The 13,421-nt window shown below is 46.3% G+C and overlaps 1 protein-coding gene across 1 annotated transcript in view; it reads right to left on the reverse strand.

Annotated features, from left to right (window-relative positions):
• MAP3K21 (mitogen-activated protein kinase kinase kinase 21) overlaps positions 1-13,145 on the reverse strand; it is a 57,065-nt gene extending 43,920 nt beyond the window's left edge. Inside the window, exon 1 of the mRNA XM_001928214.4 lies at positions 11,970-13,145. Within this exon, the coding sequence (XP_001928249.1) occupies positions 11,970-12,801 (832 nt within the window). The 5' untranslated portion in view covers positions 12,802-13,145. The remainder of the gene's footprint in view (positions 1-11,969) is intronic.

Below are 13,421 nucleotides of genomic sequence, written 5' to 3' on the forward strand. Positions count from 1 at the left end.
AGGAAGGATCGTGCCCAAACTGGGCACATCAACTTTCTGGGTGTCAGCAACACAGCTGTAGGAGATTCTCCCTAGTAAGCTAGCGACCAGGATTTGCACCCCCCTTCCATGAGACTTCGGTAAACATTTCTGACCCCTGTTAGCCCCATTCTTTAACCATCAGCCTTTACAACCTGGGCTTCATCTACTTATTCAACCACCAGGCGCCCGATTTTTCCAGCTCCTTTGAAGTTTCACATTGGTATTTTCCGAATTATAGTGTACAACCTATAGCTTTTTTTTTCCAAAGCAATTACAATGTATCCATTCTATTTCCTCAACAATTATGGGCACTGCTGGTCCAAATTCCATTTGAGTCGAACAGGTTCATTTCAATTAATGTTTAACTAGGAATATATTATCCAAAAAAAGGTTAGTAGAAAGAAATTTGTTGAGAAAAGCAACAATGTGAAAGAATACATTAACAAAATATCACTTCTCTGTCTAAGACAATGAGGAAATGAAAACTACCAACCACTCCTTTTCGGGTAATAAATGATAACTTTCTAGGTTGACCAAAAAGCCCTGTTTTCGCAGATTTCCTTCCATCTATTCCCACACATGCTCCATTCATAGACTTACTCCTCTCTGGAGACCTTCATGCCAGTCATCAAGCACATTCTCAATGACCCCTTCGGCTCTTCCTGGATCCTCCAAAATGAACCCTACCCTCTAACAATTCTGTATATTAAAAGCCGCTTCTAAAAAACATGTCGCTGGGAGTTCCCTGGTGGCGCAGCAGGTTAAGGACCTGGCATTATTGCTGCTGTGGTGCAGTTCAATCCCTGGCCCAGGAACTTTTGCATGTTGTGGGCGCAGCCAAAAAAAAAAAAAAAAAAAAAATTAAATTAGGGAGTTCCCATTGGGGTTCAGCCGGTTAAGAACCTGATTAGTATCCACAAGGATGGGGGTCTGATCCCTAGCCTCACTCAGTGGGTTAAGGATCCAGTGTTGCCACAAGCTGCGGTGCAGGTTGCAGATGAGGCTCAGGTCCTGCAATGCTGTGGCTGTGGTATAGGCCAACGGCTGCAGCTCTGATTCAATGCCTAGTCTGGGAACTTCCATATGTTTCAGGGGTGACCCTAAAATGAAAAAAAATTTTTTTAATTAAAAGAAAATTTTTACTAAAAATAAATAAAAACCATGACAGGGCATTGGTGTTTCCATACTCCTTGCACCTGCTGTGTGGACCATCCACAAAATCACACCCCGCCTCAGCTCCAAGTTCACTGCATTTCTAATGCACTTAAGTTGTGCCACTCCCATTACACTTAAACATTTATCTTACTTGTTGGTCTCATCTCCCTAATCAAATTATAAGCAACTGAAAGATAAAACTTGCACGTAATTAATCATGTTTATTTCTTTTTACTGCACAGCAACTAGCATTTTCAAAAACTGAAGCACAGTTGATTTACAACGTGTTAATCTCTGCTGCACAGCAAAGTGATTCAGCAGCTAGCATTTTTATATGCTCAATAAATAATTGCTAAATGAGTGAGTGGATGCTGTAAGAGGAAGAATGAGCAGGAAGACGATGAATTATTATAAGGCTTTTCATGAGAAGTCAGTTGCTGATTATAGAAAACTGGCTCATCTCTGCCCTCCTAAAACAGTGTGGGGAGTGAAGATTGTTCTAGAAGTAACTGCAACAAAGAAGTTATCCGGATACTGATCTGACGACGCATTGGACACAGTTGATCACTCTCCCCTGAACCACGTTCTTCACTGGCCCCTGGGCATCAGGATATTCTCTGCTTTCCTTCCTATTCCAGCTGCTCCTTCATCTGGTTCCTCCCTGTCTCCTGGCCTCTAATTACTGGTAACCTCAGTTGGGACTCAGTCTTTGGACTGCTGGTCTTCCCTATCAGCACTCAGTTCCCAGATCATCTTAGCCAATCTCAGGGCTTTAAATGTCATCAACGGGGTGCCGACCCCCAAATGGTCCCCTCACCCTGTCTCATCTGTTCTCAAAACTATGACTGTGTAACCTGCTGCAAAGTCATTCAGAGCTGGGGCTTCGGTTCAAAACTCTCCAGAGGAATGGATTAAGAAGATGTGGTAGAGGAGTTCCCATCGTGGTGCAGAGGAAACGAATCCAACTAGGAACCATGAGGTTGCAGGTACAATCCCTGGCCTTGCTCAGTGGGTTAAAGATCCGGTGTAGCCATGAGATGTAGGTCACAGATGTGACTGAGATCTGGAGTTGCTGCGGCTCTGGTGTAGGCCAGTGGCTACAGCTCCAATTCGACCCCTAGCCTGGGAACCTCCATATGCTATGAGTGCAGTCCTAAAAAGACAAAAGACAAAAGACAAAAAAAAAAGAAAAAAAAAAAAAAGATGTGATACATGCATACATTGGAATACTATTCAGCCATAAAAAAGAATGAAATCATGCCATTTGCAGCAACACAGATGGACCTAGAGATGATCATACTAAGTGAAGTTAGATAGAGACAAACATTATATGAAATCATTTAGTGGAATCTAAAAAAAGGATACAAACAAACTTACCTGCGGGACAGAAACAGATTCACAGACTTTGAAAAATGTATGGTTACCAACAGAGACAGATGGCAGGGGAGGGACAAGTTGTGGGTTGGGATTGGCACATGCACACTGAGGTATATGGAATGACTGGCCAAAGGGGACCTGCTGTGTACAGGATGCAGTCCTGCAGTCCTTATTATTCAGGAATGAAGTACATCGCACTTGCTTAGGGCTTTGAAGGCCCTTGGTCGATATTAACCTAAATTCCTAGTTTAGTGTTGAGAGGGCTGGTGTGAGAGGTAAAATTAATGTAGACATTGCGATCATTGTTGGAAGAAATTTTGTTTTGTGTACTCAAATTGTCATTTTATTTTTATGCTTATAGTTAGGGATGTAGAGTGAGTTATATGTAGAAATGTAAGTTAAGTAAGGCTGAAATAGCTACTTACGTAGGTAGTACGATATTATAATTTTTTGTCATTACTTGAATGATTATTATTTTGGGCATGAATCCTAATAGGGTGGGAGATACGCACAGGGAACTCTACCCAATATTCTGTGATAACCTATGTGGGAGAAGAATCTGAAAGAGAATGGATGTGTGTTACATGTATCACTGAATCACTTTGTTGTACAGCAGAAATGATCACAAACCTTGTAAATCAGCTCTCCTTCAATACGACTTTAAAAAATTAAAAACAAAACAAAACAAAAACGCACCTTCCAGTGGCCAAGGGGACCCCCCTCCCCGGCCTTAGGCCCCACACCTCCCCTTCACCTGGCCTCTGATGTGAGGAGCAATTTCTGTCCTGGCTACAATAGTATGTGTCCCCAGGTGACCTGCCTTCCCACCCATTAGGTTTTGCTTCCCCTTCTGGAAGGCCCCCCTTGGCCACCCGCTCTGGGCCTTCCGCTGCTCACCCCAACACCCCCCACTCCTCTCAACTTCCAGTGTCTCTACCAAGCGCTCACCATTCTCCGGCACACTGTCCGCTCATTACACTCCTGTGTCCACGTGGTCCACTGGCTGTGGCCACAAGGGGAGCAACCAGCTCCTGCTTTGCTCACTACTAAACCCCGAGCCTAGACAGCTCCCAGCACAGAGTTCCCGGTCACTAAGCAACTGTGGTGTAAACGAAGCAATCCCCTTACTAAACACAAGAAGAGGTTACCCAGCAAGGACCGGGGGACATGGTCAGCTGCAACAGGACTCCACACTGCTCCTCCCACCCAAAGCAGGTGCCATAGTATCCACCTTTGCACGGACACACGCGACCCTCGGTTTTCACGAGAAAACATCTTACACGTCTCTGCCTGTGGAAGCTGAGCTCTGTATTCCCATCACCTTAGTATTTTAAGTATTTTGTCAAGGTGTGTAACAAAGAAAAATGATGAGGGAGGAATCTTCCACAACTTTCTACATTAATACACTAGTAAAACAAACAAACAGGCAACACAGACAGTATTATTTGAGGCAGTATTTGCAGAAGGCCTGAAACAAAATAACTTCTTGAAGTCAATCAAGCCAACAATAACTGGAACATCCTACATGCCATCAAGATACTTCCCCCAAATAGCCTGTGATTCGCTTCTTCAAACAACTTTAAAAATGTACTAGTAATGAACTCTGGTAGTGACATAGTTACAAGAGCAATTTAGTCCCTCGTGCCTTTTCTCCTTGACCCTCAATTTGTCAACCCAAGTTACAAGCAGACCTGCCAAAGCGTGAAGATGGCAGCACGGGAGACGAAGCTCTGGACTGTTTCCCGGTACAGGGTGGCCTGCGTCTAGAAGACCCTCATCCCCCACCAAGATGAATATATATGTGATAACACGGCACTATATATTTTGCAGAACGACTAATAATAATATTCTTGGCTATAAAGAATTGTGCAACAATTTTAGGTATCAGTGAGTTCACCCACACAAAAAGTAGTAAATATTTAAAGCACTCAGGGGAGTTTCTAAACCATACATAAAAATGAGCATCGTCACCGGCTTACATTTAGATAGTATCTTACAGTTTATGAAATACTCTGACATATACTAGGGGTCAGCGAACTTCATCCTAGCGGCCTAATTCGAGAGTGGAAGAGTTGCAACAGATACTGTATGGCCTTCAAAGCCAAACACGTTACCTGGATTTGGTGGGAAAGTGTATGGACCCCAGGTGTACTGGTCCTCACCTCACTCTATTCAAAAAGCCGGAGGTGTTCCCATCATGGCTCAGTGGAAATAAATCCAACTAGGAAGCATGAGGTTGCAAGTTCAATCCCTGGCCTCACTCAGTGGGTTAAGGATCTCGTGTTGCGGTGAGCTGTGGTGTAGGTTACAGAAGCAGCTCGGATCTGGTGTTGCTGTGGCTGTGGTGTAGGCCGGCAGCTGTAGTTCCCATTTGACCCCATCCTGGGAACCTCCATATGCCTCGGGTGCCACACTAAAAAGCCAAAAAAAAAAAAAAAAAAAAAATCGCGGTTCACGAGCCCATGGGTGGTAAGCAGTGCAGTCAGAGATCCCCTCTTAGACACAACATCTCCAACATCAGAGGGACAGACGCCAGATAGTTCTTTCCCCAGAGACCCAAGCCCAGAATATGTCACCCATACCCCCATCTAGTGCCTTCTATGACCGACCATTATCATCAGACACTGAGCTGGACTTGGGAGATAGTCTGTTGCCACGGAAGAATTTACATGTCAGCCGTAAGAAGGAACCCACACATCTGGTCCCTTAGACAGCAGTTTCAAGAAGCTTCTTAAAAAATACACTGCTGCATCCAAAGCTCGGATGGTTGGATGGATGGATGGATGGATGGATGGATGGATGGATGGATGAATGGATGGATGGATGGATAGGGTTAGGTCTGCATGAAAACAGTTTGGTAAAACATTAATGGTAGAATCTAGGTGGTGAGTAGACAAGTGTTCGCTTAAAGGTCCTTTGACTTGGGATATTTCAAGATTTTTTAAAATGAAGTGTTAGAGAAAAAATTCATTGCTTGTTCCCACTGAACACAACCAAATCAGAATATCTAAAAGGGAGTCAGAGAACAGTACTTCGAGAAGTTCATGGGGAGTGTCTGATGCTACATTAGGTGTGGGAACAACTGCTTGAGGGAGCCATTCTCCAGCAAAAAAAACTGGTCCTCTAGCCTAGGGTTCTCAAAGTGTGGCCCACGCACCGTGAGCAACCCTGTGGTGGTAACACCTGAAAAGCAGAAGCAGATAGAAATGTTCATCTGTCTTCTGCTAAGTCAGCAAAATGAGCTTCAAAGTATAAAGCAAGGCCACTCTTCTCGCTAAATTTATTTTGGAAAATAAGCCCCCCCCCATTAAAAATGCTATGTTAACATGTCCTGTCATTACTTTTATATTAAATATCTTTAAACTTACCATCTTAAATTTCTAATATGGTAAATATCAACAGCCAAACCCACATAAATGAAAGCTCTTTGGGGTTCTGATGACACACATTTGAGAACTATTCGTCTAGGCACCAAATGAAGAAGACAGACGGTCAAGTTATGGGATTAAAGGCCCTGGATTCAATTATCTGACAAGTGGAGTGGTCTTGATTAAGCCAATTAATCCCTGGATTCATGTTTCTTCATCTATAAGATGGGGATAATCAAACTATCGACCTTAAAAAGGTCATTGTGAGGAATAAATGAGGATAAAGTCTGGGCAGTACCCAGCATCTAATAAGCATTAAATACATGTTCGATACTGCTGATACTTAGTTACAGCACTTAAGATGAAGCAGTATTTGAAGAAGAATTTTTAAAAATAACTGAATTCATTCTGATTAGGGGTCATCTGTACAAATGACCAGGCTCCAAAATAAAACAAGCACAGTTTCCCCAGCCTCCCCAGGAACCCTTCTTCTGCCCCTAAAATTCCCTTATTAGGGGAGCCCCTCAAGTACCACAGAGTTAAAATATTTGGAGTTAAAAATAACTGACATAATAAATCTGGTCATTATTTTCTAACTCCAAAGAATCAGAGAAAGAAAGTGCCCTAAATGAGCTCACTAAATAGTGGTTATAAAAACCAGGCTCAGGACATAAATGATCATTTATGCCAAAATGATGTCCAAGTATTTTATTTTTTATTTCTGCATGACTGAGAGCCTATATAGTACAGTCATAAAGCAAATTATCCTAAACTTACATATTTTTCTTTGTAGATGTTGATCTTACCGCAGATCAGAGTATTTCCTCCTTCGAACTGTCAACAGCTTGCTTTTGCCCTTAGACAGCCCACACCTCTTAGCACGGCATTCAGGGCCATGCTGTCTGGCCACAGGCTAAACGCCTGTCTCCTCCTCAAAAAAGCCTCCCCCCAGCTCCCTTTCATTCTAGCCACACGTGTCTGCTAACTGTTCCCTAAAAAAGCCATCTGCTTTCAGGCCAGAATTTACCCAATTGCTTATGAAGGGTGAGAAAAAGATTAAACAGCATCTAGCTACCTGACTGCTGTCCACTTCTTAGAGAGGAATGCTGTGGACAGTATCAGAAATCAAGACATTCAGGCTCAGATGAGGTGATATAACTTTCCGCAGGTCACACAGAATAGATGATGACACCAATATTCACACCCTGGTCTGACTTCAAAGCCAGTGCTCCCTCCAGTTCTGCACTGTCCGCCAAAGTTCAACACTCACGTGCCAGTGTGGGAAAACTGGGCTTACGGATGGCCTTGGCCTTCGGAAACAGGGGGAGGAAAATTCCCCATCCTCTTACCTTCCCATACCTCGATACACTTGACAATAACCACAAAAATGATCAGATGTGTATAGTAACAAGTGAGCAGAATCCAGCACTAAATTACTGCCCCTCTTCACAACTCTAGAAAATTACAAGTGGATCCTTTTTTTTTTTTTTTTTAAATATGTAAGCATAAAAATGGCAGGGGAAGACGTGGTGACCCTTTGTGATTGCTGTTCTACCAAAAATGTATCTTTAGCTGATTTTGTTTCAGAAGCAGATTAGCTGTCCCCACTGGGCTCTTTGGACGGATGTCCCAGGACTCTTGGAACAGGAAGAGGCCATGCACGAAGTTACACATTGGGAGTAAAAGAAGAGACACAGATGAGACAAGGGAGAAGAGGCATGTCTTTTAACTGGTAATTGCACAATTAATAGCTCTTCCAAATCATTCTTATGAGCTTTTTAAGCACCTTTTGGAGATAACACATTTGCTGTAATTTTCTCAAATAGTTCCTTTATTTACACTGTACTAATGAGAAAAGCTAAAAAAAAAAAAAATTGAGATCCCTTTTGTAGTTTGTTTTAGTAAGAGCTCTCAACTGCATTTCAAATATAACTATGTCTATTCAGAGACTGCAGATGGCCTTGTAGATAGTAATATAGATAATAATTATTCCCAGAAGGCTAAAAAAAAAAAATCAGGATAAAAAAGATGCTTAATCATTGAAATAAAAAATACAAATAAGCAGCTACCAGAGCCAGTGGCTCAGTTTCTCATGGAAGGTTTATTTTCCTGCTGAAAAAAAAAAAAAAAGAGAGAGAGAAAGAAAGAAAGGAGAGAGAAAGAAAGAAAGGCAGAACACAGCAAGCAACATAGTTTGTGAAGGAACCATAAATTATGCCGTGCAATCTTCTTTCAATCCTGAAGAATGCCAGAATAAACGAAACACTTGAGACTGAATTCTAATAATTCAAATCACCCTTGGCAATTTACATACCATAGCATTTTATTTTTACTCCGCCCTGGTAGCTTCCCCGAAAACCATTTCCCCTGCTACCGCCCTCCACCAAGTGAATGCCTTCTCTGGCCTGGACAACCTCCATGGCCAGTTACTAGTTCACTCTCTAGAGTAACCTTGTAAACACAGACATCAGATCCCACCCCCTCTCTGCACAAAATGCTCCCAAGCTTTGGACCCATGGATAGTGCTCACCACCCGACAGCCCCCTCCACTCCGGCGCCTACCTAGTGTCCCCCCCACCAACTGCCTCCACCCCCCACCCCACTGCTTGCCTTCTCCCCAGAGTTGCCCCCAACAAGCGAGGCTCATTTCTGCTCCCTCTGCTCTTTGCCTGGATCATTGCTCCACTCCTCCCCCAGGGCTCCCTGTCACCTCCTCAAAGAGGCTTCCCTCGACCAGCCCATCTGACCAACACCCTCAGCCTCCAACCCTTCCCTCTCCACCCCTCGCCCACCCTTTACTGTCTTGATGGCACTTTCTAACATCTGCATGACTGCCATCTATCTTGCCTGCTAGACTACACCCTATGCCAGTGGGGACCCCGTTTGCCATGGCTTTGCCACTGTGTCCTGGGGCCCAGAAGGGCCTGGCACAGGGTGGACCCTCGAAACGTGTTGAATAATGAGTTTCAGTTCCTGATGATTTTTCTCTGAGTACATATAAAACTGGCCATTTTCACAGTAACTTCAGGCTGCTCTGTCTTGTTTTCCAGTTGTGGTAGAGATTTAGCAAACTCTTTTCTATTTACTCTGCATCCAGGAGTGATAGGACCTAGTAGTGTATTTGCACAACATAAATGATGCTTAAAACTTGCTAATTTGGCTCCGATTTCATTCTTTAGTTATCTGTTAGGAAAGGGACAAAAGTTGTTTGTACCATCACAACATCAGCTCCTTTTACTTCAACATAACCATTGTCTCAAAACGATATGATAAGACTTAAAAAAAAGTCAATGAGAAAAAGAGGAAAGAAAATATATTGAGAGCCGTATCTCACTTTGATAAATTTAAACATTTGTTTTACACAATCATTTCTACTAGCCTGGTTCCACGTGGTCCTATACTGACTGGCTCTTTGTTACATGAATAGACTAAGGAATAAAGCTAAAATTCAATATTGATTTTTATTTTTTAAAACCTTGTTTACATTATTATTAACTCACTACCACCATGAGCAAATAACCAATAAAGTCAAACAAAACATACTATAAGTACCAACTGTACTAAAGAGTCTGAACAAGAAGTTATGGCTTCACATGTCATAAGAGCATTCCAAAGTGTCTGCATGTATTCACTGAATAAATAACAGCAGAGAGCCAGGATAAGGCAATGTGCTAGACGCTGTGATCTGCACATTTGCGGCCCTATTCAAAATGCTTACATGGTAGAAATTACAGAACTATAAAAATGGTCATATTGTAACAAATATTTGGCTAAGCGAGTGACCCAGCCAATTAAGTTTTTTTAAAAGTGCGAAAATTCAAGTGCAAAGCAATCTTGCCTGACAATTATAGAAATTAAAATGCTCCAGGAAGTTTGGCAAGTTATTCTGAGGGTGAAAAGTCTTTCAAAAACTACGCTGCGGCATATAATCACCTTCAAATTACAAACTATCCCCCACAGATACCAGCAGGCTATTTGTTTTTTCACAGTACAAGTTTTTCTGGCGTCAATAAAAACTATTTAACCACGTTATTATTCCAGGGCCATACTCTTTCGTTTTAGTGTTTAATAGTATTAGTTCTTTTAAAGTTTTTAATCTATAAGAACATGGGTTAATCTCCCCTGTTATGCTCTTACAGACGCTAGCGAACATGGTCTGTCTTCTTTGGGAACAGTCATATGGACCTCAAGCATTATTATAAGCCAACCAAAGAGCCTAAGTATCACGCACAAGTAATAGTTAGAGCTTCTTTCCTCTTTTGGTCTAAGGACCCAAATTGCTTGGCCTGTGTTGGTGATGTGATGTCCTGTGAAGAGTGAGTTTGTAGAACACCAGGTGCCATGGCTATCACATAACTGTGCCAGCTGCCAAGAGCCAGAGCAAAAAGCAAGATGCTCCTGCCATCCTTAAAACCCCTGTTCTGTACTGAACTGCCGGGAGACAGACAAAAGCTCACAGGACTTCACTGGGAAGAGGGCCTGTGGGACACATGGACAGGACACACGGGCCTTGTTCTAAGGCAGCAGGTGAAACATTTCTTTCAATAAAAGTATATTCTAGGAAATAAGCACGAATTGGAAGCAAAACCTGTGTCAGGTATGAAGCATTTACAAAACTAAGTACCTTTAAAATTGTGCTATAATTTACTGTAACACAGTCCAAAGGCAAATAATTGTAGAGTCCTTCATGTGGCCTCTGTCAGAACTCTAAGAACACACACACCACCACCGCCACTTTCCTAGGCCATATTTTGTTAGAATTTGCTCTAATCCCTCAAGCAGGTGCAATCTAAATTATAAGACATGGGGGCAAACGGAGGTCCTAAAATAAAACCTAAAAGAAATAGTCAATGCTTATATGTTGCTACCAACTTTCAAATTCCTTATAATTCACATCATGAAAATGCCACATTTGTCATTTTCAAATACATTTCAGGGCTGAAGGATTTTGAACCAGAAAAAAAAAAAATCTACATAAACATACTACAAATTTATCATTTCTTCTTGTCGCTCCTCTGTCTGCAGACTTGGAGAAGGACAGCATTTCCACTTGAGTTACCTCCTGTCCTAGCAGGTTTCACAAGGTGGAAAGACATGCAGCTGTGGTAGGCCAATGCCAGTTCTCACTGCAGCCTTTAATCTTGCAGGAGATTTCATCTCAATCTAAGAATAGGAAGCAATCTTCCATACTGAAGAAAAAACTTTAAACGGCAATTCTGTTCGCTCTTTCAGACTATGAAATTTAACAGAATTTGTGCTTAGTTCATTTGTCCGTTCTTTCCTGCCATCTGGAAAATGCACCCTGACTTATAAACAAAGTAAATGATATAGGCCAGGGCTTGAGGATTGTGAGTATCTGCCCAAGGACAACCAGCTTGCTCTTAAATTCAACCCAAGCGTGCATAATGGTGCAAAAGGGTCTTTCTGGTCTGGAGACTATTTACCAGCAACACTCAGGCCACGGAACATGAAATCATGTTTCTTGTACAGAGACGCCTGAATGAAGAAAACCGCTTGGAAACGTCAAAGGACACGAAGCCATATTTAAAGTGTGAAAGAAGAGACCTCAATACACTGCTTGTGAAACTGAAGGGCAGTTTGATGAAGGCCACCCGGCAAAACGGGGGTGGGGTGGGGCACACAGGCTGCTGAGGAAGCCTTCAGTTTGCAAAGTTCTATCCAAATGAACCACTTACTGTACCTAAAGGCCAAACAGCACCGTGAGGTTTCCAGAAAGTCCAGACATTTTACAACCGTTTAGTCTGCAAACAAGTCTGATCTGCATTTTTTAAAAAGGCACACTAAAAGCACACTAAAAAGTCAAGGTGAGTGTGTCACCTGCCCTAAAGCAAGTAAGCAGGATCTGGACCTCTGAGCCCTGGAAGGTCTGCGCAAGAAGGGCTGACGGTGTCGGGAGGCCGACCCCTGCCTCCCTCCACCCGGCATTCCGTCCGGGTGGAACCCGCCCAGGGCCCGCACCTAGGTGGGCAGAGCCCAGCAAGGCTGCGCCCTCCTCTCCCTCCCCTCCCCCACCCGGCCCCAACTTACTGTTGCTGGACTTGAGGTCCCGGTGCAAGATGGGCACGACGGCCTCCTCGTGTAGGTAGAGCATGCCCTGCGCAATCTGCACCGCCCAGTTGACCAGCACGTGTGGGGGGATGCGGCGTGGGCGCCGCGGGCCGGGCGCGCTGGGATCCGGGGCGGCGTTGGCTGCGGCCAGGGCGCGGTTCAACGCTCCGCCGCGGGCGAACTCGAGCACTAGGCAGAGGTGAGGCTGCCGCAGGCACACGCCGCGTAGCTCGATGATGTTGGGGTGCCGCAGCATGGCGAAGAGCCTGGCCTCCCGCCGCACACTCTCGGCCGCCGCCGCCGCGTCTTGCTCCGGGTCCCGGCGCGCCGCCTTCACCGCCACCTCCTGGCCCTGCCAGGTGGCGCGGTACACCTGCCCGAAGCCGCCGGCGCCGATGAGCTCCTTGAGCTCCAGCAGCTCGAAGTCGACGTGCACCGGCGACCCGGGCCGCGGCGGCGGCAGCCGGGCGGGCGGCGACGCGGGGAGGGCGGCCGGGCGGCACGGCGCCACGTAGTTAGCCGGGAAGATGCCCAGGCGCCGCTGCACCTGCCCGGTCCACCAGCCCTCGTCCCCCGACACGGCGGCGTCCTGGGACAGCACCTCCACCAGCTGGCCGCGTCGCAGGCTCAGCTCGTCCTCGCCGCGCGCCTCGTAGTCGTACAGCGCGGCCCACAGCCCCGCTCCCGCCGAGGCCGAGGCGGAGGCGGAGCCGCCGGAGGAGGCGGACGACGACGACGAGGAGGCGGCGGGGGCGCCCCGCGCGGGGGACCCCGGCCTGTCAACCGCGCCCTCGGCGCCCGGCAAGGCCATGGAGGGCGGCGGCGAGGGCGGAGCGCAGGGCAGCGGGCTTAGCCTCCGGGGAGTCCGGCCGCGCGCATCGTCCTGCGGGGTCACAGCCGGAGCCCAGGAAGGCAGGAAGGAGGAGTCGGGGCTGGGGGACGGTGGGTGTTCACAGGCTCACTACCCGGAGGCCCTGGTCCCAGCCCCCGTTCCTCCTCGGCCGCCTCTGCTGCTGCAGCGGTCTCCGCGGACGCCGGCGCTGTCGCTCCATGGTGGCAAGTTGGGCCTGTGGGCAGCTGGCAGCACACTCGGCCTAGCCACCGTCTGGGTCGCACCGCCGCCAGGGCCCAGCCCGCCTCCAAGGCCCGCCCCTCGATGGCCCGCCCTGCCCCGCCCCCAGGCCCTATCCCGCTCCCCCCCCCAGGCCCGCCCCGTCGCACTGGGCCCGCCCCGCCTCCAAGGCCCGCCCCTAGGCAGGGCCCGCCCACCTGGCCCACCCTGCCCACCCCACCCTTCTGGGCCCCAGGCTGCCGCCACTGCTGGCGCTCCAGCCTTGGTTGCGTTGCGCCCTTGAGTCCCAGGAGGCGGAGCCAGCCCAGGGCTGCCAGAGGCTTTCCGGAAAGTATAATTTAAGCCCAACGTCAGTCTGG

The sequence above is a fragment of the Sus scrofa genome, chromosome 14 (assembly GCF_000003025.6).
Source record: "Sus scrofa isolate TJ Tabasco breed Duroc chromosome 14, Sscrofa11.1, whole genome shotgun sequence".
In the NCBI taxonomy this organism is placed as follows: Eukaryota; Metazoa; Chordata; class Mammalia; order Artiodactyla; family Suidae; genus Sus; species Sus scrofa.